Source organism: Apodemus sylvaticus, chromosome 1 (genome assembly GCF_947179515.1).
Source record: "Apodemus sylvaticus chromosome 1, mApoSyl1.1, whole genome shotgun sequence".
Lineage (NCBI taxonomy): Eukaryota > Metazoa > Chordata > Mammalia > Rodentia > Muridae > Apodemus > Apodemus sylvaticus.
The window spans coordinates 188,635,715-188,662,531 of record NC_067472.1 but is presented as its reverse complement, the minus strand read 5'-3'; the positions used below and the strand labels follow the sequence as shown (position 1 = coordinate 188,662,531).

Genomic DNA, 26,817 nt, shown 5'->3' with positions numbered 1-26,817 from the left:
TCCTCCCGCCCCCTTTCTTTTTAGAGTCAAGGTTTGTTGTAGCGCAGGGAGCCTGCCTGGGGTTGCAAGTGCACAGCAAGCACAGCAAGCACAGCAGGCTGTCAGTAGGGATCTTTAGGGATGTGACTGAGCGTCAGGAGAGCGTGTAGTCCATGCCAAATACGTGAACTAAACAGGAGCTGGCAAGTGAGGAGCACAGGAAGGGCACAGGAAGCATGGAAAGGACAGGCATCGAGCAGGGAGGGGCTGGAGGATGGCTGGTCATGGTGCACGTGAGTACCAGGGGGTAGGTGTGTGTGTGTGTGTGTATGTGTCTGTCTGTCTAGGTGTGTGTGTGTGTGTGTGTGTGTGTGTGTATGTGTCTGTCTGTCTAGGCATGTGTCTGTATGTCTCTCTGTGTGTGTATCTCTGTGTGTGTGTGTGTGTGTGTGTCTGTCTGTCTCTGTATGTGTCTGTCTGTCTAGGCATGTGTGTGTATCTCTGTGTGTGTGTGTATCTGTCTGTTTCTGTATGTGTGTGTCTGTGTATGTGTCTGTCTAGGCATATGTCTGTGTGTCTCTGTGTATCTGTATGTGTGTCTGTCTAGGCATGTGTCTGTTTCTTTGTGTATCTGTGTGTGTGTGTCTGTCTAGGCATGTGTCTGTGTGTCTCTGTGTCTCTGTGTGTGTGTCTAGGCATGTGTCTGTGTCTGTGTGTGTGTCTATGTCTCTCTGTGTGTATGTATATCTGTACGTGTGTGTGTCTCTGTGTCTCTGTGTGTGTGTCTAGGCATGTGTATGTGTCTCTGTGTGTCTGTGTCTCTCTGTGTGTATGTGTAGCTATATGTGTGTGTGTCTGCGTGTGTGAGTGTGTCTGTGTTTGTGTGTGTCGGTCTAGGCCATGTCTCTGTGTGTGTGTCTGTGTCTCTCTGTGTGTATGTGTAGCTGAATGTGTGTGTGTCTGTGTGTGTGTGAGAGAGCGAGCTGAGTGTGCACTGGGCGTGCGTGAGGAAGGAAGGGCTGTCACCAGGCCTGAGAGGAGGGCTGATGACAGAGAAGGAGGAGGTATGTGAAGAGCGTTGAGAGAAGTGAGCTGGGTTCTACGCGGTGGCTCTGCAGTGTTAGGAGGGCACATGAAAGTGGGAAGAAGGTTTAAGAATGGCTGAAGAAACATTTGAAAGAGAGAACCTCTCTCCTTCCTCCTCTTCCTTTCTGTGCTTTCCTCCCCCCTCCCTTCTGCCATTGATCTGTCTATTCAGCCCTTACTCATTCCCTCTATCCACTGGCCTCTCTAAGAACCTGTCTGTATGTAGAACCATTCACTCTCCATATTCCTGCCCATGCATCCATCCATTTGTGCATTGACTTATCCTTCAATTATTAATTTGTTTTTTTGTTTTTTGTTTTTGTTTTTTTTCGAGACAGGGTTTCTCTGTGTAGCCCTGGCTGTCCTGGAACTCACTTGGTAGACCAGGCTGGCCTCGAACTCAAAAATCCACCTGCCTCTGCCTCCCAGAGTGCTGGGATTACAGGCGTGCGCCACCACCGCCCGGCCCAATTATTAATTTTTTTGACACAGGGTCTTACTATGTGCCTGGCCTGGAACTTACTACATAGCCCAAGCTGGCTTCAAACGTAGATACACCTGCCTCTGTCTCCTAAGTGCTGGGATCCAACACACGTGGTTAGCCATCCTTCTGTCTTCCTTCCCACACATGTCTATCCATCCAGTCTCCATAGTCTTTAACCATTCATGCATCCATTCTTTAATCTTTCCACATCCACCCATCCATCGCCCACCTACCCGTGTATATTCATTCACTCCTTACATACCCACGTGTCTGTAAATCTGTCCACTCTCCCGTGCCACTTACTGGGCCATTCTAGGCACCGCCCTCAAGGACCACACAAACTGAAGAGGTGAAGGGGTCAGAGCGATATGTTTGTTGTGTGTGACAGGGGTGTGTAAAAGATACACGTGTGGTGATGGGGCCCTTGCTGCATGTTGAGGGAAGGCAGAGAAAGGGGGTGCAAAAGCCCTTACCCAGATGGTGGAGTGGCTGTCCTTGCCCTGTGAGGAGAAAGGACAGAGGAGAGACATGCTCAGAGAGGGCAAGACTGACGTAATGCAAGTGAGCGGGCTGAGGGAGGCTCTGTGTCAGGCTCAGGGTAGCAACGAACTCTAAGCTGGGGGAGCACTCAGAGGCATGAGGAACAAGTCAAGGGTGTCAGGAAGAGACCATCGTAAGGGCAGCTTGAGGGGGATGGGGATGGCGTTAGCGTTACCTGGGTGCCAGGGCTCTAGGGGCACAGGAAGGCTCCAGGGCCCATCCCCAGCTGAGGTATAGGCTGCCACAGACACAGTCAGGTTAGCCACAGGCCTGTCCCCCCGCAGTTCCAAGGTCACCTCTCGGGTTAGCCCTATATCCATAAGTACCTAGGAAGTCCAGAGGTGACATCAGGAGGGACACCTACATCCAGGACTCCTAAAACTCAGCTCGTGTCCGTCCTTTCCCTCATCCCCACATTTGTCCCCATATCTCCAGCTCCGCGCGCACTCTGGACCATCAGCTGCATGGGGGAGGTACTCTGCCTCATCTCTGGCCGCATCCTCAGCTTCTCAGAACAGAGCTCGGCACCAGGCACAGCTCAGCATTTGCTGAAGGACGGAATTCTCATCTTTTCATCTTCATCTGACCCCCTTCTAACTTCCCACTCCTCTCTCCATCTTGGGGTACAGCTAGCCCAGATAAAACATCTGTATAAATTAGGAAGCGCCCCATCCCTAAGATGCTGTAAAAGTTACAATCCCCAAGCCCAACGGGGTCCTTTTACAATGCTCACAGACAGACATTCCTCAGCCCCTTCTCCTTGGACCCATTCAGGATTTCCGGGATGCGCCTCAGCCCGATTTCCATAATTGCCTGTGTCTACTTTGTCATCTCTTCCCCATCTCCCACTTCCCACAACCATCCACCCTAACCCAGCCAGCAGCACCCACCTCGGGGGTGTCCTGGCCTCGATATGCCAGCCGGTACCCTAACAGGGTGCCCTGCAAGGGCACCCTTGGCTCCTGCCAACGCACGAGGACCTGGCTCCCATTCCGCATGGCGCTAACGTTCTCAGGGGGACCCAAGGGCACTGGAGGACATGGAAGAGGGAAGCTGGTACCCCCACCTCTTCCTGACCCCCTCCCCTGTTCCCAGGAAGTGGGGCAGATTGCAAAGAACACACGCGTGGGCATTTCGTGCAGGCCTTCCATGAGCGGAGAGATCTGGAGAGAGGCCAGTGGGCAGAGCTGGGGGTCAGGGGCTAGAGAAGGAGACTAAAGCCATTGTAGGGTAAAGGGATGAGAGGAGAGTTCAGGGTGGGACCAAAGAAAGCGAAGCCCACTGCTATCTTCCTCCCAAGACTTTCTTACCTCCCTCTGTGGTCTCCACAGGAAGCCAGTGGGTCCAAGGTGAGGGGCCCTGACTGCTGGTGCAGGACACCCGGATGTGATATGGGGTGTGAGGAAGAAGCTTTTCCAGCCGAAGCTGGTGGGGGGGCACTGATACTTGCAACGTGAGGGGCTCTTCTGGAGGATCCGACTCTCCCAGCCAGATGCCCACTCCATCGTCTGACAGCACAGCCTGAGGGCGGGGGAAAGATAGGGGGACCAGAGGGCAGTTACACCATTCTTGATTGTGATCTTAGTGTGACTATACAATTGTGCAAGGATGTGTCAGTCTCTGAGTGTGTGTGGGTGTGTGTCTGAGTGTGTGTACAACTCTGTGTGTTGTAGCTCCACAAGAGGACAACAATGGGTATCCAGATTTGCAAAGCAAAGAAACCATATGGCCACACCCTGTCGCGACACTTGCAAAAGCCACCTCTGGGCAAGACTCCCCCAAGCCCTGCCCACTTTCTGAGTCTCAGTTTCCTCATTTAGAGGACCAGAGATACCTTGAAAGGTTGTTTAAAGATTAGATGTTCAAACTGGAAGAGTGGTTCAGTGGTCCAGAGCACTCTCTGGATGCCTAGTATCACACACACACACACACACACACACCCATAAGCAAAACCCTCAAAGCAACAACTCAAGGACCCACCCACCCAACCAACTGAACAAAAAAACATTAAATGCAATTGTGCAGCTGGTGTAGTGACATACAACTACAATCCCTCTCTCAGTGAGGCAGGGGGATTACCAGTTCAAGGACAGACTGGGCAACATAGTAAGATCCTGTCTTGAAAATAAAAATTAAAAAGAGAAAAAGCCAATATCTAGCCTACCATTGAGTGACAAGGGAGCTCTACTTGCCACGTGTAAGAGTTTAATGATATGTAGGTTAGTTTGTTTACAATAATATCAACTTGTCGGTTCCCTGACCTCTTTCTTTCTGAGACAGTGTTACTATGTATCCCTGGCTGATTAGGACTTGCTACATAGACCAATCTGGCCTTCAACTCCAGAAGTAAACCTGCCCCTGACTCCCAGTGCTGAGATTTAAGGCATGTTCTACTATGTCTGGTTGTTGTTGTTGTAGTTGTTGTGTTTATTATTGTGTGTGCACACACAAGTGTGTGTATGTTTTTTGTTTTGTTTTTGTTTTTTTGTTTGTTTTTTCAAGACAGGTTTTCTCTGTATAGCTCTGGCTGTCCTGGAACTCACTCTGTAGGCCAGGCTGGCCTCGAACTCAGAAATCCACCTGCCTCTGCTTCCCAAGTGCTGGAATTAAAGGCGTGCGCCACCACCGCCTGGCTGAGTGTGTGTATGTTATGGGACAATTTATGTGAATCAGTTTTCTCCTTCTATTATTTGGGTTCTGGGAATTGAATTCAGATCGTCAAGTTTGGCAGCAAGCATCTTTACCCGGTGAGCCATCTTGCTGGCCCCTACCTTGTTTTTTGAGACCTCAATAGGACCTGGGACTCACTAATCTTCTAGACTGGCCAGCCAGTGAATTCCAGGGACCCATCATCTCTATCTGCCTCAGCAGTGGGATTCCATGTGTGTTATACTGTGCTCGGGTCTTTTGTGTGGCTTCTGGAGTTCAAACTTGGGTCCTCAAGCTTGCATGGTAAACACCGTACTGACTGAGACATATATATCCCTAAGCCCCCTTTTTGGCATGACTGGGGATGAACCCAAAGATCTCATCAATCTTGAGCAAATATTCTGCCACTAAACTATACCTCAGCACTAAAAGTCAACATTTTTCGAGAGCCTACTGTATGCTAAGTCCCTTGTTAAGCCTGTATTGGGATAAACACATAAATCCCTCCTGACCACTTAGAGGTTTAATTCTTTGGCTCATTCCAGTTTTATAGACGGGGAGGCCAAGGCCCAGACTTTAGTAGTTTTCCCAAAGTAACATGGTCCCCAGAGACGGTGACACTGGACCTACAAGATCTGAGGAGGAGGCAGGTTGGTGATGGCTAGCCGGAGGGACGAGTCTGCTCTGTGACCTACAGTGACAAAAAGGAAGAGGAACCTTTGCCAGGACAAAGGGGAGATGGGTGCAGACAGTGGGCTCAAACTCACTCCCACTTCTCTTTTCCCTGGGACGGCCATGACCCTCCCTCAGGAACTGTCCAGCCCGAGCCTGTGGGCAGCAGGAAGTGAGACCTGGAGAAGGAAGAACCCACACTTCTGCTTTTCTTTGGACACTGCATGGATGTGGGTAGGAGGGCAGCTGTGGCTGGACCAGACATTCGAGATCTTTCAAGTTGGTGAAACGTCAGGATTGAACCTCAGTGTTTTGTTCTTCTGGATAAGGGGGTTGGGGTGGAGGTGCAGGACACTTTCCTTTAGGATCTCTTAGTTTCACACCTTGAAAGGGAATCACCCCTCCCTGGTCAATTCTACACATAGGCTCTACCTCAAGCCATATGCCCAGCCCCTCACTGAGGGATTCTAGGCAGGGGCTCTACCACTGAGCCACGCCCCTAGCTCCTCCCTGGGGGATTCTAGGCAGGGCTCTACCACTGAGCCACGCCCCCAGCTCCTCACTGGGGGATTCTAGGCAGGGGCTCTACCACTGAGCCACGCCCCCAGCCCCTCACTGGGGGATTCTAGGCAGGGGCTCTACCACTGAGCCACGCCCCCAGCCCCTCACTGGGGGATTCTAGGCAGGAGCTCTACCACTGAGCCACGCCCCAGCCCCTCACTGGGGGATTCTAGGCAGGGGCTCTACCACTGAGCCACGCCCCCAGCCCCTCACTGGGGGATTCTAGGCAGGAGCTCTACCACTGAGCCACGCCCCAGCCCCTCACTGGGGGATTCTAGGCCGGAGCTCTACCACTGAGCCATACTTTTAGCTGTTTAAGTCTTTTATTTGAAACAGTCTTGCTATTTTGCCCAGGGTTGCTTTGAACTCTCCATCCTCTTGCTCCCAAATGCTGGCATTACAAGCCTGTGCCATTGTAACTGTGCTGTTATATGGTTCATCAGACAGCTTCTCTGCCTGACCTATGCTATATAACACTGAGGTGACGATGTGACTAAAATCATTGTCCTCAGAGAGCCCAGATGCCATAGTGGGAGAGACCTTCTCAAGACAGTGACAACCCAGAGTGGTCAGGGTGAAGACAGTAAGCATAGGGTTGGGACAGGAACAGCTACACGTTCTGACAGCTTAGAGATCCCAATCCAGCTACAGTCAATAATACTAATACTAAAAACAATAAAACCAGCCAACAGTCCATAATACATCCCCAGACAATGATTTAAGTTGGCTGCTCGCCTTCATTTACTGAATTCTTATTCCTATCTTGTAAATATTAGCATCATGCCCATCTTATAGATGGGAAAACTGAGGCCCAGAATGGTCTTTGGGGTTTACTCAAATTCACACAGCTGACAGGTGAAATGGGCGACTCTTGCAATGTCTGGTGCGGAAGGGCTGGTTTTCCATTGGGAAGATGATGTAGGCTTGTGGGTATGGATGGAAGAAGGATTGAGACAGAGGTGATCAAAGTCCGAGGTTCAGAGGGTCTCACCTGTAGGTTGCAGTGGGTGAGAGGGTAGATGCCACTCAGGCCAGGGGTCCAAGCTACCTCTAGTTCCGTGGGCTGTCTGGAGACCACATGGAGATGGGAAGGCCTCTGGGGGAGCACTGTGGGCAGATGAAGGAAGGCTGACTCTTAGGAACCTCTCCCCAGAACCCTCCATCTTCCCTCTACCTCCTCCCCAGACCTCTGGTCCAGCCTCCCACACCCCTGTCACCAAGATCCCTGAAACTTCTTCTTGTCACCTGTGATGGTGGCTGTGCGTGAGGTGGTGACTCCCTTGGCATTGTGGGCTTCACATGAGAAAGAAGATGTCTTGTTCAGGCCTGGGGAGGAATATGAGAAAGCCTAGTGTCTCGGGGGGAGGGCTCCCACACCTGTCACCCCGTCACAGACACACACGTACAGATGCACACAGAAACATGCACTCAGATACCTCCGTACACAGACACACACACCCAGACTCATTTCGACTCATCAAGTGTTCACATCCACAGAGCCAGATGGTACACACCTGTCACACCAGCTAATAGGGAGGCTGAGGCAGGAGGATCTCACGATCAAGCCTGCCTGGCAGAGTGAGGTGGAGATCCTCCTTGTCTCAAAATGAAGCAGTAAAAAGTGAATGAGTCAAAGAAATAAAAAGGGAAAAGAAAGACGACTGCTCCTAGGAATGAGGGAGGTGAAAGTTAATCAGACACGTGGGAGAGCACAGCCAGAGGCAGGGCATCTGGAAGAGTCCAGAGCGGACACAGCCAGGCTGAGCTGGGCTGTGTGGGCAGAGGGGGAGGGGAGGGGGAGGAGAAACGAGGTATAGCAGCCAGGAGGCCCAAAGGGACAAAAGACCAGGTAACCTAAATGGTTGTGTAATACAGGGGAGAGCAGCCCACCCCTTGGGCTGCAGAAGTTTAGGGTAGGGGGTGGTGTATACTGGCTAGGAGGGCCCTGTCCATGGACTGAGGGATGTTGGGAGAACCTGGAGGTGGGGTCCACTCTGGTAGGGTCCTCAGCCATTTGTCCCAGACTTGAAATCTGACAAAAAGGATGGCTGGGGAGATGGCTCAGCGGTTAAGAGCACTAACTGCTCTTGGACAGGACCTGGGGTTGGTTCTGAGCACCTACGTGGCACGCACAACCGCCTGGGAATCCAGTTTCAGGGGATCCAGTGCCCTCTCTGGTCTCCACTATTACAGCATGCTTATATCTGGTTCACATGCACATAGTCAGACATATATACGCATAAAGTAAACAAGATTGTGGGTGCAGCTCAGTGGTAGAGTTCTTTTCTATAGTGTGGAAGGGTAACCCCATTCCTGCAGAGAAAGAGGTGGGGGCAGTCCTTATACCAGCATACCAACATATACTGACACGGGCCTGCACAGGTTTACACAGAGACACAATAAACAAACGCTTAAGAACAGAAGTGTGTGGTAATGTACGTGTGTTTGCTCATTGAGAAGTCTGCTTCTGGTGTCCCTCCCTCTCTCCCTCCCTCCCTCCCTTTCTCTCTCTCTCTCTCTCTCATACACACACACACACACACACACACACACACACACACACACACAGTCTTCCCAGAAGATGTCTATGTGACTTCCCCCTCTTTTCTTCATGTTGGCTTCTCAGATGACACACCTAAGTCATCCTGCCCCTGACTAATCTCTGTAGAATTGGAACCTGGCTTGGCTTTCTCTCCTCCTTGCCAGCATGCTCACATGTCGCCCAAGAATCACGTTTCTTAGGGCTTTCTCTCGCAGAATCTCCATTTTAGGAGAGTTTCTAAGTAACCCTGTGGTGTCAGCATGGCACACAGCAGGTGCTCCACAAATGTCTGTTGACTGAGTGGGTGAATTTTTTTTTTCCAAGACAGGATTTCCCTGTGTAGTCCTGGCTGTCCTGGAACTCACTTTGTAGACCAGGCTGGCCTCGAACTTACAGAGATCTGCTCGCCTCTGCCTCCTGAGTGCTGGGATCAAAGGTGTGTGCCACTACCATTTGGCTGTGAGTGAATTAAAAAGATTGTATGTGTGTGTCTATGTGTGTGTGTGTGTGTGTGTGTGTTGAATGTATACAGGTGCTCTCAGGGGCCAGAAGAGAGCATGGGGTTCTCAGGAGCTAGACACATACAGGAGGGAGTGAGTTGGCCCATGTAGGTGCTGGGAACTGATCTCTGGTCCTCCATAAGAGGAGCAAGTGCTCTTATCTGCTAACCACTCTCTCCTCCTTATCTGCTAACCACTCTCTCCTCCTTATCTGCTAACCACCCTCTCCCTTATCTGCAAACCTCTCTCTCCTTAGGTGCTAACCACTCTCTCCAGCCCCAGTGGATCTTTCTGACCAAGCCCAGAGCCACATGCATGCTAGTCCAATGCTCTACAGAAGAACCACAGCCCCACACCTCCCCGATGGATTCTAGGCAGATGTCCTGTTGCTTAGCTGCATTTCCAGGCTTCCTTTTAACTTTTCTTTGGAGATAGGATCTCACTACATTGCCCAGACTGGTCTTGAACAGACCCTGTAGCTCAGAAGGGCTTTGAACATGTAACCCTCTTGTCTCAGCCTCTGGAGCAGCTGGAACAGCAGAGGCCGACAAAACCAAGCCTTACGAGCCAATGAACACATGTGTGTGCATCTGTGTTTGGGTGTGTAAGGAAGAAAAGGGAGCCTGATTATGTAAAAGGCTAAGCAAGCCAGTTAATGTGTTTTTGAATAAATGGCTGTCTGGTGTGTCTGGGAAAGGTTTGTGGGCCAAGGTGTTTGTCTTGAGTCTCTTGTCTTGTTTGTGTACCCACTCTTTCTGTGTGTGCAACTGTGTCACCACCATGCACACACACACACACACACACACACACAAAGTGTACAAATACAAAGACACAAAAGTGTGTACAAATACAAAGACACAAAAGTGTGTACAAATATCCCAGACACAAGCAGGCAAATGCACAGATATTCAATACTCCTGTGCGCAGAGTTCCCTAGTATTGGGGCTGCAATTCTGAGCCTTGTAGTTGTAGATGTGGATGTGCGTGCGTTTGCCCATCTGTGTTTCATGAATTGTGGAAGTCTGAGGACATCATGTACTTATATATCACTGTGGCATCTGCGTTTGTGCGAGCGCGGCGTTCCCTCCACCTGGTATGTTGGAGGGCGGCCTCGCTCGGCAGACACAAAGTTTCCTTTTCTCAGTCAGCAGAGGGAGTGAAACAGGGGAAAATCCGTCTCGAAGGCCGGAAGGGGGTGGGTAGGGAAGCGCCCTAGCCTCGGCTGTCCCGGCTGGCAGATGTTCCCAGCCAAGGTCAGGTGCCCGCGCCGCAGCCCCCGCGGGCCCGGGAAGGGATGCGTGGCCCTGGGAGGGCGGCCTGAAGGGGCGAGCGCTGGATCGAGTCCAGCCACCTGGCACGTGGGGGCCACCACGCGGGAGCTGGCGCCAAGGGCCAGCCGTAGCAGCCCCGGGGCAAGGGAGGGGGGTTGGTTCTGGAGCTCGGTTCTGTTCCGACCGCAGCATTCCTGCCCCCGCCTGAGTCACCGGGGCGCCCCCCACCCTCCACTTCCGGCCTGTCCTGGTGGGCATATCCTGGGATTTCCCATTCTCATGCACCAGGGTCTGCATCTCAAATGAGGATACTGGGATAAGCTGAGGGTCTCCTCCTGCACTCCACCACATAAAAGCCTGTGGACTCCAGATGTGTTTTCCAGATGTACTGCCCTGCCCCCACCCCATCCGCTCACTCCCACCCTTGGCTTTTCTGAGGGAATGAGAGAGATGGAGGGAAAAGAGGATACGCCCTGACTCAGATAGAGCGGGACAGAGAGGCACTCACTCACACGCACACACCAACTGACCAAATTCTTTTACAAAGCACCCTCCCCTCCCCCGACAGTGAATCACTCTTAAATACACAGGGGCCGTTATTAGCACAAATATAAACACACAGAAATGCAGCACTGGCTGAGCTATACGCTATTCACAGGGCAGATGCTGTCCCGAAAACAGTGACATAAATGCCCTGGGACTTACTGGTAAACACATGGAGACTGACAATGAGGCATAGCCCCATAGACAGACAGACAGAAACACACACACACACACACACACACACACACACACACACACACACAGTCCAACCTGCACACATGCACTGCAAACACCTGGCCAAACAGTATACACAGATGTCAAGACTGAGAAACAAACCAAGCAAGCTTCTGTCTCCAAACAACACATGTCAGTGGTGAAAGCGACCGACAAATAGATACAAACTAGGAAGCAATAAAAGTTAGTGTTGACTCCTCACTCCCCCAACACACACACACACACACACACACACACACACACACACACACAGAGAGAGAGAGAGAGAGAGAGAGAGAGAGAGAGAGAGAGAGAGAGAGAGAGAGAGATTTATGTGTGCCAAAACAGAGTACAGGAGGAACAGGCGGATGGGAAAACACAGTGTGCAGCCACAAAGGCCCTCTGTAGAGACCACGAGATGGGGACCCGGCCACATATGCATGGGTTGGCATAGATACATGGGTAACAGGTGAGCACTTGGGTCTCAGTCACCAGGAATCAGTAGGAGTCAGTAACAGACCCAGAGAGAACATGTGCAGACTAATACTTTGCTATGAATCTCTGCCTGGTATATACAAAGACTCGGAACTTCATGATGACGATCATATTTCTTTCTTTCCTTTTTTTGGGGGGAGGAGGGTTGAGACAGGGTTTTTCTATGTAAATATCCCTGGCTGTCCTGGAATTCTGTAGACCAGGCTGGCCTTGAACTCACAGAGCTCTGCCTGCCTCTGCCATCCCAGTGCTGGGATTAAAGGTGTGCAGCACCGCTGTCTGGCTCATGTTTTTCCTTTGATGGTCACTAGGAAACATGCCAACCTAGTCACACAGGCATCTTCCCTCTCCCTTTGGAGACAGGGTCTTGTGTAGCCCAGGCTGACCTCCTTGAGTGCTGGGATTATAGGCACAAGCTGCCGTGTCCATGTGACATCTTGATCCCGCCAGGGACTGGGACCTCCCAACAGTGCATACAACCCCTGTTCGCTCCTGCGAACTGATGTTGTCACCTTAATATACAGAGGTGTTCAAGCTAGCCACACGGTGTTGGCAGCTCTGGCCTCATACGGTATCAACAGCCATGAACACAGAGCCCAGAAGGAAAACAGATACAAGACAAAGTTGACCTTTAGTGACAGACAGCTACAGAGACACACTCTGAGAGCAGCCACAGAGGCTGGCCCTCACTAAGACGATCTTTCTTACAGAGCAGTTGATGCTGATGGATCTGACAGCCCGGGAGGACAGGGCTACGCATGAGGAACGCCTCACCTCTTTGCGGGTGCTTCTGTTCCTGTCCTAACACAGTTACAGACACAGAAGACCCTCTCACACCTGCGGCCCCATCTCTCCCCTCCTCCTTTCCTGCCTGGCCAGGCTGACTCAGGCCCCATTCCTGTCCCTACCAGACCACTCGAGCGAGCCACAGGCCTGAGTCACCCCTCTGGGGGCCAGCCTGCCCATCATACTTCCTTGCACACTCAGGGCTCCCAGAATGCTGGGAATGTGAGAAGTTCCCTCCATACTAAAAGACCCCTCCTCAGCTCCCCCTGAGAGGCAGCCAGTAGGGTTTTGGGAGGCCATTACTCTTCTGGGTGTTGCTAGGTGTGCCACCATCTCTTCTTCTTTAATAAGGGACACTCAAGGTCCTCTAGCCCTGTCTCTGACTACCATGTGACCCAAAGCAAAATGCCCAATCTATATAGTACAGAAAAGGAGGGCCACTCTGAAATAGGGGTCCCATCATTCAGACTACATTATCATGTGTCTTCCCATGCGGGGAGTCACTTCAGTGGCTTGTTCTCTTTTAATTTTCCTTCTTCACCATGCCCAAGCCTAGCCTCTAACTCACTATGTAGCCAGGGCTAGCTTTGAGTGGTAGCCCTACCCCCACCGGCGCTGTGACTGCAGGTGTGTACCACCGAGCTGGTTTCCATGGTGTTTGCCTTGAATGGACAGGGCTGCGAGCGTGCTAAGGCCAGGGTTCTACCAACTGGTTAGCAGCCCCAGCCCTTTGCTTTTCTTTATTGACAGGGTCTCACACTGTAACCCCGGGCTGGCCTAGAACTCACAGATGTCAGCTAGACACACCTCAAACTGGTGACAGGTGTGAGCCTCCACCCTCCTCTTCTCTCGCTGACGCTCTCTGATGCTCGCTTGCTCTCCCTCATTCTACTGTGGGCTCTGTTTCCCCAGGAAAGCTCAGCTGAGCATGCGCTGAGGCCCGGGGGACACTTCAGAGCAGGGGATGGGCAGGTGGAGCGAGGAAGAGGACGGAGGAGGGTGTTGGTTCCTTCTGATGCCCTGCTTGGGTCAGGGCTGACAAAGGAGCACCAGGCCTGCACACTTGGGGCACTCAACAGCTTTAGAGGAGATCTGGGACAAAGAATGCTATTGAACAGAGAGGGGCTGGGGTGGGCAGAGAGAAAGAGAGGCTGGGGTGAGCAGGGAGAGGCTGGGGTGGGCAGAGAGGGGGCTGGGGTGGGCAGGGAGAGGCTGGGGTGAGCAGGGAGAGGCTGGGGTGGGCAGAGAGGGGGCTGGGGCGGGCAGGGAGAGGCTGGGGTGGGCAGAGAGGGGGCTGGGGTGAACAGGGAGAGAGGAGAGAGAGAAGTTGGGGTGAATGGGGGGACTGGGGTAAACAGAGAGGCTGGGGTGAGCAGGAAAAGAGAGAGGGAGAGAGGGGCGCTGGGGTGATCAGGGAGGGGGGAGAGAGAGAGGGGAGCTGGGGTAAACAGAGGCACACACACACAGAAGTAGCAAACAGTGATGGAGAGACACAGAGGAATGGAGAACTGACAGACAGATGAAAACTCACAGGGAGGGAAGCAGGACAGAGAGAGAGAAGACAGGCCAGTGGGCAGACACTGAATGAGGGGCCCTGGCTGCCCTGCTCTGGCCCCCAGACTCACCTGGAGCATGCAGACTGCGCTGAGAGCCCTGTCCCGAGACTGGGGACAGGGGCACAGCATCTCGAAGCCAGAGCAGGGTCACGGGTTCCGGGGGCCCCTGGGCCTGGCAGCTGAGGTTAAAGGGGGTGTCGGCAGGCACAGCTTTGTCTTCAGGCTCCTCCAGGAAGTATGGGAGACCTGGGTAGTCAGCGACAGAAACGTGGTTCCGTCTGAACCTCTCGGGGGCCCCCAGATTATCATTAGGATGATGGAGGTCCTGAACACTAGATCCACCCCATGGGGATTTTGATTGTCCCTTACATCTGGACACCTGCTTTACCTTCAGATATCTGATCCTTTATGCTTCTAGGCCTAGGACCACACTTCCAACATCTGTTTTAGCCTATGCCTGACCATCTTGAACATTTTCCAGGGCATGTAAAAGTCTTGCCTCATGTCTTGTTTTTCCCTTTCTCCTCCTCCGCCTCCTCTTCCTGCTTCTTTCCTTCTTCCTGCTCTCTCTCTCTCTCTCTCTCTGTCTCTCCGTCTCTCTCTGTCTCTGGCTCTCTGTCTCTCTGTCTCTGTCTCTGTCTCTCTCTCTCTGTCTCTGTGTCTCTCTGTCTCTGTCTCTCTCTCTCTGTCTCTCTGTCTCTCTCTCTCTCTGTCTCTATCTCTGTCTCTCTGTCTCTCTGTCTCTCTCTCTCTCTCTTTCTCTCTGTGTCTCTGTGTCTCTCTGTCTCTGTCTCTCTGTCTCTCTCTCTGTCTCTCTCTCTCTGTCTCTCTCTCCAGAGCCTTGGCTGTCCTGGAATTCACTATGGAATTCAGGCCAACCTTGAACTCACAGAGATCCTCCTGCCTCTGCCTCTCTTTCTGAGGGTCTTGCTATGTATCCCAGGCTAGCCTCAAACTACAGATCGTCTGCCTCAGCCTCCTGAATGTGGCAATTACATGTGTGCATCACTATGCCTGGTTTTCCTTGTACCCCCTTTTTCATGAAGAAGTGAGGTACTTGGGATAATGGGAGAATGAACTTGTGTGCACCTGACTCCTAGACTAGAAAGTCCCGCTCCAAGCATATCTGATTCCCAGGACGTCCAAAAGCTCCACAAATCTCTCTCTCTCCTCTAGGACATAAAATCTCCCTTAGACCTGTCCCCCATAATGCATGGCCTCCAATGCCTCCCCAACTCCCAAGATTCCCTTCGTCTCTGGACTTGTCCTCATGGGAAAGCTCCAAGTTCTCTGTCACCTGTCATCCCCACAGAATCTCTGACCTAAGAACTCACCTTCCAGCCCTACGAAGCCAGGCCGAGACAGAAAGGTCCGTCCTTCCAGGTGCACCATACACTGGTACTCCCCTGCATCTGAAAGTTGCAGGGCTGAGATTCTAGAAGGGAAGAGAAGGGACAGAGAGGCTGGGGGTCAGGGCTAGACATTGGGAGGGTCAGCAGAACTGGAAGAGGGAGGGGGGGTCTGGACAGGAAACTTATTGGAGGCTGAAGAAGGTCCTATTTTTAACTCATTTTTACAGAAGAGGAAAACGAAACCCAGAGGTCATATCACAAGCCCGGAGCCACGTGCCCAGTGAGTGGTCAGATGGAGATTCCCAGCCCAGGTGGAGGGGCTGCCCAGTGGCCTGGTATGGAAGGGCTATGGGCATGGAGATCACGGGTCAGGGGCAGGTGCCACACCTGAGCTGGCTGACGACTTTCCATTCATCCTGCCAGTCTTCGCCCAGCGGCACCTGGGTCTGGGTGTTGTCAGCCAGTTCAAGGATCTGTCCATCTCGAAGCCACACCACCTCAGGGGGTTCCCCCTGGACCTGGAGCTCACAGCGAAGCGTCCCTGTGAGTCCTCTGGCACCTGTGATATTTCCTGGGTTCCCCACAAATGGGCTGTCAACTTCAGTCTGTGTGTCTGTCAGGGGAGATGGTAAAGGGCATGTTTAGGAACCCCACAGCTCGCAGCTCCTCTGGTCCTACCTTCTCTATCGGCCCACAGTGGCCAGGTCCCCACAGAGCTGTAGAATGATCTCAGAGGGGGGTGGTGCGGAGGCATGGGGGGGGATGGGAGTCTTCCCAGGGGACTGAGGTCCGGCTTCCATCCCATGTCCAGCCTGTTGGGGAGAAGGCCGAGATCTGGCAGCCTCCCACGCCCTGGACTGCCTGGCAGGGTCGGTCTTTGCCATTCTGGTCTCTAGAGACTTCACAGTCTGGACTGGGAGACAGAGGAAAAGAAAACGGAGCAGAGAAGGAAAGGGAAGGGAAGGGGAGGGGAGGAGAGAGGAAGGGAGAGAGGGAGGGGGAAAGGGAGAGAGAGAAAGAGAGAGAGAGAGAGAGGGAGGGAGAGCACTCCAGCAGGGCAAGAACAAGTGGAGGGGGACAGCAGTGACAAGGGGGGCCCAGGACTCCCAAGCCCTCCTTCTCCAGTCCTCCTCAGCGTTTGTTGGGGAAAGATCCCTTCCTGTCATTTGGACCCTCTAGTTCTGTCCCTCTCCTCAGGACCCAGACCCGTCAGCCCCCCAGCCCTCCCTCAGCTCCTTCTGTCTGTCTTTCTGCCCAGTCCATCTTTTGGTCCTCCCCGTTTCTGTTTCAGTCTGAGTTGCTTTCCCTAACCCTAGATTCGTTGAGCTGTGTCTGTCTCCCCCCACACCCCACCCTAAGCCAGCACTCTGTCGTCCCAAGGAAACTCCCTAAGCCAGTCCCGCACCCCAACACCTGCCAGCCAGCCCCCACCTCCTCGCTGCCCCTGCCCTTGGTCCCATCAGCCCGTGTCTCTGACTCTGTGAGACCCCATCGCTCACCCTTAGGAGCCGCACACCTCCAGGAGCACAGCGCCAAGCACCAGGCCAGCGGGACCCTGCCCATCCTCAAGACGCCAGAGACTGAGATGGATGCCAAACTTTCTTCCGAAGTTGATGGGCACCTCGCTAGGGAAGGGGGCAGGGCCGGGTTGTCCCCGGCCCTCCCCCCACCTCTGGGCTCCTGGGATTTGGCACTGCCCGCCTGGCACAGCGGGAGCCCCTCGGCTGGCTCAACTCCTCCGCAGCTAGCCGCCTTCCCGGCTACCCTGCCTCATTCTCTCACTCCCAGACTTCTTTCCCCGCCCCTGGCTCCCCCTCTGCCTCCGCCCACTAGGGCCCCAGCCTTGGGGCCACTGGGACTTGGAGGGGTTAACTAGGAGTGAAGAGTACAGGATCTGCCTTGTCTTAAAGGAGCCTGGGCGTCTTGGAGAGAGGCTGGGAAGGAGGAAGGAGACCTTGGTGGCTCATGGTGGCTGTAGCCGATCCTGGGCTGGTGAATTAGGAGGATGGGCGCTGTGCCCCTGGACTCTCTCAGGGTCTGGTAAACATTCCTGTAGAATTTCCACTCCTCTCAGCCCAAGACGCCCCCCTAACCCCCCTTTCTGGGCCTCCACCCTCAGCCCAGCCTCCCAGGCCTCCTCCAATTGCCCTCACACTCACAGTAGCTTGAACAAGGACACATTCTCTCTCTCTCTCTCTCTCTCTCTCTCTCTCTCTCTCTCTCTCTCTCTCTCTCTCTCTCTCTGATGGCATTGACACAGAAGCTGGGACAGGTAGAGACATGCAATGGCACGCTGTGTGCCCACAGATGCCCTCAGATGAGCTGGGTCAGGAGCTTGCCTGCTGGAGAAGTCTTACAAATGGAAGGTCACTGCGGGGCGGGCATATCGGCAGTCAGGGTACTCATTTGAGGTCACATTGACACTCAAACCCACCAAAGCCCACTTGCATGCAGAAACAGAAATCCAGAGGTGGCAGCCGACTGAAGTGACAATCCCAGCTCTAGCCCAACCATGTGACTTTGGGCAATAGGCACATGCCTGTCTTCTTGTGCCTCAGTGTGCCTAGCTGTAAGATGGGCATGAGGACAGTCTCTGCTAATGCAGCAGGCTAGCTAGTGCGAGTGTGATCTAGGTCACGTGGTTCCTTGCACGGGGTGGCCCGGATGACAAGGTGCCCGGGATTTTTGCCACCCGTGCTGTTGGCTCCTCTGCCCCCGGGGATTCTTGTCCCGAGCCCTGGCAGAGCCGGGGCCAGTATTCTGGCTCTGCTGCATGTCTGCTTGTGTGCTGCTAGGTGTCTGCTGCGGAGGGCATGCTCAGACGGCCTCTGAAGAGCACCCCAGCTTTCTTCTCCTTTGGTCAGGCTGCTTCTTGGTCATATCCTTGAGCTGCTTTTGATTGCCTAGAATCCCGTTTCATCTCCTGGCATCTCTCTCTCTCCCTTCGCCCTTCTCCATATCCACCACGTCTACTTCCATCCCCCTGCCTCCAATCCATCTTGTGGTTGGGATCTAGGAGGATGGGCTCTGGGGGGCGGATGAGAGAGCCCCCCCAATCTCTGTATAGTTTAATCCTGTCTGTCCTCTAGACTCCCCGCGTCTCTGATGATCAACTCCAAGCCTCTCAGTTGTTGGCTTTCGGTCCTAACCGTAACTACGCCATGCTGTTTAGATTTCACTTCAGTGACGTCACATCTAATCTGCTACCTCGCCTGAGCCCCGCGGTCCTTCCCAACACTCAGCGTGTGTTAGTTACATGGGATGCCCGGGAGAGCTCAGTCTTGCGAATCTCTCTCCTACTTGGCTGCCTCTCTACAGTCTCGGCCTGGTCTAGCCTCTCCCTTTGCCACCTGGGTCCCAGCTGTAATTTGCTGCTTCAGTGGCCTGAGTCTATTGGTTCTCCCAACGCGCTTCCCTTTTATCAGCACAGGGTATTTCTTCATCCCACATCCCCCCTGACCCTTTCCTTCTCCCTTCCCTCCTTCCCTCTCCCCCTGCCCCCCAGCTGCCCCCCATCTTCTGCCTCAACCTTTAGAGAAAGCCACTGGCTTCTTACAAGTACTGCCCATGGCCACCTGACTGTGCCCTCACCTCCCTGGGAAGCCTTCCTTTTCCCACCTGAAAACCCTCCCTTGCAGGCCGTGGAGCATCCTTCTGTAGCACTTCATCCCAAGCTCCTGCACCTCCCTCAGCCCCATCTCTTTCCTCCCCTCTTCTCTTCCCCTCCCATCTAATCCAGCTCTACCCTCTCCCCATGCTGCTCCCTCTCAGCGCCTCCTTTTCCCAGGATGCTCTCACTATATCTCCAAGGCTGGTCTTGAACTCCCAGCCCTACTTGCTTCACCCTCCAGAGTGCGGGGGTTGGGGGGGACAGGCAAGCAGCACCACGCCCAGCTTACCCGGTGCTTTTCGCTGGCAGCAGGCCCCGTTTATTATCATGACGGAGTTATTGCACAATTCTGTTTCCTGCCGGTCTCTCCTCTCTGATGGGTGGGCTCTCTGAGGACAGCCTGGGGGGGACATCTCAGCTATTGCTGCAACCCATGGAAAAGGCCTGCCACATGGTAGACTGTTGATAAAAAAAAAAAAAAAAAAAAAAAAAAAAAAAAACCACAAAACAAAAATGGCGTCTCTGGAGTGAAGTGGAAACCTAAGGTTCTCGGTTGGATGGTGTTTTGGCGGGGCAAACCCGTGAAGGAACATTTCATTAAACTGAAAGGCAGAGGTAGACTCACAAAGGGATGTTTCCCTGAAGCACACACAGGAGAGAGGATGTTCTTCTAAAGCAAGCGTGTGGAGGGACGCGTGATGGAGGAGCCTTTGCTAACGACGACGTGCAGGTATTGGCCCGCCTTATGTTGAATGGTTGAGCTGGTTTTGACAGGACTCCACAGACTTGGGCTGAGTCAAGGTGCATGGAGGATGCGTGATGTTTGGACGGTATTGGAGATTGGTTCTGTGTGTGTGTGTGTGTTGTTTTGATTTGTTTTTTTTTTGAGTCAGGGTTTCTCTGTATAGCCCTGGCTGTCCTGGAACTCACTCTGTAGACCAGGCTGGCCTCGAACTCAGAAATCCGCCTGCTTCTGCCTCCCAAGTGCTGGGATTGCAGGCGTGCGCCACCATCTCCCGGCTGGAGATTGGTTCTAACGCTTCGATTCAACAGGGAATTGTGCAAACACTAAAGTCCTTGTCTCCAATTAGTTAGTTTTTGATCAATCAATAAAGGTGCCAGTGGTTAATGGCTGGGCAGAGCGAGGCAGGGCGGGACCCTTAGAGTTGGTGGGCTAGGGCCCAGGAGAGAGGAGGAGCTGCAGAATTGCAGAATCACCATGACTCAGGGGGTTGGGGGGGAGATAGAGAGAGAGAGAGAGAGAGAGAGAGAGAGAGAGAGAGAGAGAGAGAGAGAGAGAGAGAGGGATCAGATTTAGAGCTGCAGAGGGAAGGTCATCAGAAATGCAGGAGAGAAGGGAAAGAGGCCCCGAAGGGCGACCCCAGAAGGGCGACCCCGGAAGGGCGGCCCCGGAGCATCTTGGGCATCAAAGACCAATGGGCTCCGCAGAAGGTAACAGGGCAGCAAAGTGAAAAGCAGATTTGGGGGGCTGGAGAGATGGCTCAGCCGTTAAGAGCACTGACTGCTCTTCCAGAAGTCCTGAGTTCAATTCCACATGGTGGCTCACAAGCATCTGTAAAGAGAGATCTGACACCCTCTTCTGGTGTGTCTGAAGACAGTACAGTGTACTCACATACATTAAATATATAAAATCTTTTTTAAAAAAAGTAGATTTAGAAGGCGTTGAGCCAGGAGTGCAGGGGGAAAAAGCGCGCTAGCAGGGGAAGCTTTAGGAGTGCCCAGCCTCTGAGGTAGTCAAGGCGTTTCAAAAATAAACAGACGAGTGCGTCTTTTATTTGAGGATCCAAAGATTCCCTGGGCGGGTGGCTGGAGTATAAAGCAGTGCTGCTTAAACTCACCCCGGAGGAGGGGACAAATAGGACTCCATGGAGTGACAGACAGAGCGCTCGGCTTGCTGGTACAGCTACTGTGTGGGCCTCACGTCTTCACTGATCTTCGCTTCCCTGAGAGAGGCACAGCCTAGAACTTCTCTTGATGTTCCTGCTGGTCCCTCCTGCGACTCAAGCCCAGGCTGAGGCCTGGCTGCATCCGCGAGGTCATGTCACCGCTACTGCGATCCTGACTCTACTGAACTGGACTGCTGCTGTCTCCGTGACGTGCTCGCGAATGGATCGAGCTGCCTGCTGATTTGTGAACTGAACTGCTGTTTTCTAAACAGGTCCACGTTCCCCCCCCCCCCATCCTTTCTTTTCAACTACTTCTGGAAGATGGTGGGAGGTTAAAGCATTTAAGAACCATCATTAAAAATAAGATTTGAACAGATTAAAGTTACACTGGGGTGCAGAGGTCCACCCCAGACCTGGGGATCTGACTTGGGTGTGTTGAGGGCTTTACCCATGTTAAAGCCAGGCGTGGCTGTCGCGCCTGTGACTCTAGAGGAGGTGCACATGGGTGGATCCCTGGGGCTTACTGCTGAGCCCGTCTAACCGAAACTGTGAGCTTCCGGTTCCAGGAGAGACCCTTCACACTGGAAACTGAGAACACAACACAACTCTTGTCTCGAAGAGTAAGCTGAGGGCTGGGGAGGTGGCTCTGCAGATGTAGCTGCTGCTCCCGGGGTCGTGTGGCTTCAGTTCCCAGCACAAGGTTGGCAGATCACAACTGGCTCTGTTCCAGAGGATCTGATGCCCCCTGCTGGCCTCTGCAGGTACCAGGTGTGCACATAGTGTGCAAACAAATACACAGGCAAACAAAACACAGAGATACAATTTCAAAACAACAGTCCTTATCAATCAATCAATCAGTCAATCAAGATGGGCAGAGCAGAAGACATTTGACACATGCATCTGTGTACGTGGAGGCAGGCACAGATACATATGCATACATACATAACACATACATACCTCACAATTTTTTTTTTAAATATCACACCCTTGTATCGATTCACTAAGGTCAGTGAACTCGGGGGATTCATGTCTGAGGGGTTGTGGCAGGAAAAGAAGCTAGCAAACTCAAGGCTAGCCTGGGCTATATAATGAGACCACCTCACAAAAGCAGACAAAACCGAAACTACTGGCCAGGTGTGTATACCTGTAATCCCAAAAGCTGCGAGGTAGAGGCAGGAGCGTGAGTTTGAGGTTATCCTCGGACACACAGCAAATTTGGAGTCAGCCTGGGCTTTGTGTGAGTCTATTTCAATAAACAAAAAAAAAACAAACAAAATAAAAAACAAAACAAACAAAAAACAAAACCAAAAAAAAAAAAAAAAAAAAAAGCCGGGTGGTGGTGGCGCACGCCTGTAATCCCAGCACTTGGGAGGCAGAGGCAGGTGGATTTCTGAGTTTGAGGCCAGCCTGGTCTACAGAGTGAGTTCCAGGACAGGCAGGGCTACACAGAGAAACCCTGTCTCAAAAAAACAAAAAAACAAAAACAAAAACAAAAACAAAAAAACTTGAAGACAGAAGTGCCCTTCACACTGGAAACTGAGAACACAACTCAATTTTCTCAATGAACTCCTATTTATTTATTTATTTATTTATTTAAATTTTTTTCTGGCCTTCTTCATTCCGGCCCCGCTCGCTCCAGTCATATTTATTTCATATATGTGGGTACACTGACACAGTCTTCAGACACAGCAGAAGAAGGCATTGGATCCCATTACAGATGATTGCGAGCCACCATATGGTTGCTGGGAACTGAACTTAGGATCTCTGGAAGAGCAGTCAGTGCTCATAACTGCCGAGCCATCTCTCCAGCCCCTGTTTTTTATTTTTTGATACAGGGTTTCTCTGTGTAGCTCTGGCTGTCCTGGGTCTCCTTTCGCAGACCAGGCTGGCCTCAAACTCACAGAGATTCTCCTGTCTTGGGCTCCAGTGCTGGGATTAAAGGCATGTGCCACCAGCACTCAGGGCCCCATTCTTACTTTTATTAAAAAGATTTATTCATATAATGTGTGTGTGTGTTTGTGTGTGTGTGTATGCCCGACTTCAGTACCTCTGTGAGTGCAGGAGCCAGCAGAGTTCAGAAGAGGGAATCAGGTCCTCTGGAACTGGAGTTACAGATGGCCTGAGCTCCCAAGTGGGTGCTGGGAATCAAACCCATGTCCTTTGCAAGATTAGCAAGCGCATGCCCTTACCCACAGAGCCACCTCTCCAGCCCTGGATCTCCCAATTTCCAGAGACAGAAAACAATGATGAAAGTACTTATGAGGAAGTAGGCTGGACCTTGAGGAAACAGCAAGGCATGGGAGTGTTGCCCTCAGAGCCTGTGGTGAGGAAGGTCTCTCCGGGGTTAAGCTACAGAGCTAAGCAGGCCATAGGCCACGTGGCAAGAGCGTCCCAGGCCGGGAAGCAGCAAGTGCAAAGACTCAGAGGGTAACTTTGGGGAGACAGACACATTTATGACTGGAAGGACTGCAGACATGCCAAGGCCTAGGCGGGATCAGGGGTAGTCTCAGACCAGCGGGAAACCTTGCTCATTATTCTGAAAGCCAAGATAGGATTTGATCAGGTTTTGTTTATCGATTAATATTTCTTTGGTGCCGGAAATAGAACCTGGGGCCTTATGAAATCACGTTAATGAGTCGGTATTAGGCAAGATCTGAGTGGTGGAGCCACGCCCCCAGCCCCTTACTGGGGGATTCTAGGCAGGGGCTCTACCACTGAGCCACGCCCACAGCCCTTCACTGGGGGATTCTAGGCAGAGGCTCTACCACTGAGCCACGCCCCCAGCCCCTCACTGGGGGATTCTAGGCGGGGCTCTACCACTGAGCTACGTTCCAAATCCTGGGTTTTCTGAGACAGTATTTCATTTTATAGCTCTTTCTGTTCAGGGGTGTTGAGGTCATAGGGGTGGAGCACTATGCCTAGCCGATAAATTTATCAGTAAATAAGTAGAACAAAGGGCCTCACACACCCCACACTAGTGCCCTATCACTGACCTATGCTCCCAGACCTTCACTGGGTTTTATTTAGATTGTTTTTGTTTTTTGGTGATTTGTTTATATTCATTCATTTGATGTGTTTGGGGCATGTCACTGCACTTGTGTATGGAAGTCAGAAACAGTTTTTAGGAGTCCTGCTTCTCCTTCCACCATGTGGATCCCTGAGATTGAAAGATTCAGGTCTTCAGGCTTGGTGGTAGTTCCTTTTACCCAGAGATCTGCCTCCCTGGTCCTCCACTGGGCTCTGAAGCATCCATCCGATGAGACCCTGGGTAGGCACCAGGACCCAGACGTTCCAGTCTTAACTGTTACTAATCACGAGGCGTGCTTCTGTGAGGTGATACAACAAGGGAGGGAACGTTAGGTACCCACTGGAGAAGATCGCTCAAACACAGTTTTAGTGCTCAGCGGTTAAGATCACTGACTGCTCTTCCAGAGGTCCTGAGTTCAAATCCCAGCAACCACATGGTGGTTCACAACCATCTGTAATGGGGTCTGACGCCCTCTTCTGGGGTGTCTGAAGACAGCTACAGTGTGCTGGCAGGTGACTATACTGGGCATTCAGGATTCCAGTGTAGCCCTGAGTCAATCTGTCTGTCTGTCTGTCTGTCTGTCTGTCTGTCTGTCTGTCTGTCTCTCTCTGTGTCTCTGTCTCTGTCTCTCTCTGTCTCTAGAAGGTATCTAGAATTACAGAGGGTTGTGAGCTGGGTGCTGGGAATTGAACCCGGGTCCTCTGGAAGAGCGGCTAGTGTACTTAACTGTTGAGCTGTCTCTCCAGCTGCTGGGTTTTAATTTCAACAAGTCTACGTGGAGCCTGGTGACACTCGCCTATAATCTCAGAACTTGGAATGTGGAAGCAGGAAGTTCAGGAACTCAAGGCCGGCTCCACTGACGCGGCAAGTTTGAGGGCAGCCTGAGCTACGCGAGGCTTTGTCTCAAAACAGAGAGGAGGCACAGTGGTCCTCAACCTTTCTAATGCTGTAGCCCATTAATACAGTGCCTCACGTTGTGGTGAGCCTCAACCACGAAGTTATTTCCCTGTTACTCCATAACTGCTATTTTGCTACTGTTATGCATCATAATGTAAATATCTGATATGCAGGCTGTCTGAGCCGTGACCCCTGTGAGAGGGTCAATCAACCCCGAAATGAGTTGTGATGTGCAGGCTGGGCTAGAGAGGTCTCTTGGTGGTTAAGAGCCCATGCTGCTCTTGCGGAAGACTGGGATCGACTTCCCAGCACCCACTACTTTTATCTCTAGTTTCAGGGGATCTAGTGCCCTCTTTTGGACTCCACAAGCACCACACACACACACACACACACACACACACAGGGCACACATACTCGTAGGTAGACACATACACATAAACATTTTAAAATCTTTACCACACACACAGGGACACCAAGCAAACAAGCATAAATATAGTATAAATACCCTTGTGAGGATGTGGCTCACTGGGGAAAAGCACTTGCCTCCGGGAGCGACAGCTTGAGTTTGATACCTGTGACCCACCCTGTGGAAAGAGAGAGGATTTCTTCTTCTTCTTCCTCTTCTTCTTCTTCTTCTTCTTCTTCTTCTTCTTCTTCTTCTTCTTCTTCTTCTTCTTCTTCTTCTTCTTCTTCTTCTTCTTCTTCTTCCTTCTCCTCCTCCTCCTCCTCCTCCTCCTCCTCCTCCTCCTCCTCCTCCTCCTCCTCCTCCTCCTCCTCCTCTCTCCTTCTTCTTTTGGTTTTTTGAGACAGGGTTTCTCTGTATAACCCTAGCTGTCCTGGAACTCACTCTGTAGACCAGGCTGGCCTCGAACTCAGAAATCTGCCTGCCTCTGCCTCCCAGAGTGCTGGGATTAAAGGCGTGCGTCACCTCTGCCCGGCTGAGAACACACTTTTGCAAGTTGTCCCCAACCTCCATGCTGGCACCACGGCATATACATACCCACACCTTCCAACACAAAAATAAAGATAGGATAAATAATTAAACAAATAAATGCAAGAGTGAAAACAAAATCCTTTTATGAGGCCATCAGGGAAATGTAAACACTGATCTGCGTGTCCTGTCGCGTGTCAAAGTGAGTCACACAGTTTTTGACTTCTCAATCATTAGTTGGGCGTGGTGGCTCATGCTTGGAATTCCGACATTCTGGAGGTTGATGTAGGACTCTGTAGTCAACTCACTACATAGTGAGCTCCAGGTTAGCCTGGGCTGTAGAATGAGACCTGTCTCAGAACAAACAAAAAATAAAAGGGGGGGGGGAGGGGAGGGGGCTGGAGAGAGAGCTCAGGCGTTAACAGGGCCCTTGCAGAACAGGTCCATGAACCCAAGTTGGAAGACTCCCAGTCCCCAGGAACACGGGCTCCAAAGCATCTGATGCCCTCTGCTGGCTGCTGCAGGCACCTGCACACATGCTCACATACACAGACACACACACAATAAGAGTAGATATGAATCTATTTAAGGCCATTAAGCTATATACTTTGACTAAAGAGTTGATAGGTTTTTGTCTTTTTAAAGATTTATTTATTTTGTATATGTGAGTACATTTGCTGTCTTCAGACAGCACCAGAAGAGGGCATCCGATCCCACTGTAGATGGTTGTGAGCCACCAAGTGGTTGCAGGGAATTGAACTCACGACCTCTGGAAGAGCAGTCAGTACTCTTAACCACTGAGCCATCTCCCCAACCTGCTGTTTTTGCTTGTTTGTTTAGTTTTAAGGGCCATCAAAATGGCTCAAAGGGTAGCCAGGTGGTGGTGGCACACACCTTTAATCCCAGCACTTGGGAGGCAGAGTCGAGCGGAGCTCTGAGTTTGAGACCAGCCTGGTCACTAAGTGAATTCCAGGACATTCAGGGCTATATAACTGAGATAACCTGTTTCAAACAATAACAGCAGCAGCAACAACAACAAAAACGACATGACACTCAATCATTTATACTCATTTAATTATTTAGAATTTCAGAATTTTCCATGTCTTACATTTTTGCAGTATTGGTCATGGCATTCAAGGCTTCTTGCATGTTAAGCAATTAGTCCAGTAGAGCCACACCCCCAACCCTTCACTGGGGGATTCTAGGCAGGGGCTC

General features: G+C 51.9%; 1 protein-coding gene across 4 annotated transcripts in view; it reads right to left on the bottom strand.

Annotated features, from left to right (window-relative positions):
• Positions 1-17,032, bottom strand: part of Axl (AXL receptor tyrosine kinase) — a 31,793-nt gene extending 14,761 nt beyond the window's left edge. The window contains exons 1-10 of one of the 4 annotated variants that reach the window (XM_052168632.1): positions 16,729-17,032; positions 15,617-15,842; positions 15,212-15,312; positions 13,947-14,123; positions 7,217-7,297; positions 6,963-7,078; positions 3,400-3,610; positions 2,980-3,119; positions 2,265-2,415; positions 2,023-2,049 (exon numbers count right to left, since the gene is read on the bottom strand). In XM_052168632.1, the coding sequence (XP_052024592.1) occupies positions 2,023-2,049; positions 2,265-2,415; positions 2,980-3,119; positions 3,400-3,610; positions 6,963-7,078; positions 7,217-7,297; positions 13,947-14,123; positions 15,212-15,312; positions 15,617-15,842; positions 16,729-16,792 (1,294 nt within the window). In that variant the 5' untranslated portion in view covers positions 16,793-17,032. The remainder of the gene's footprint in view (positions 1-2,022; positions 2,050-2,264; positions 2,416-2,979; positions 3,120-3,399; positions 3,611-6,962; positions 7,079-7,216; positions 7,298-13,946; positions 14,124-15,211; positions 15,313-15,616; positions 15,843-16,728) is intronic. The other 3 variants (XM_052168640.1, XM_052168648.1, XM_052168656.1) reach the window with 3 other exon arrangements.
• Positions 17,033-26,817: the final 9,785 nt, after the last annotated feature.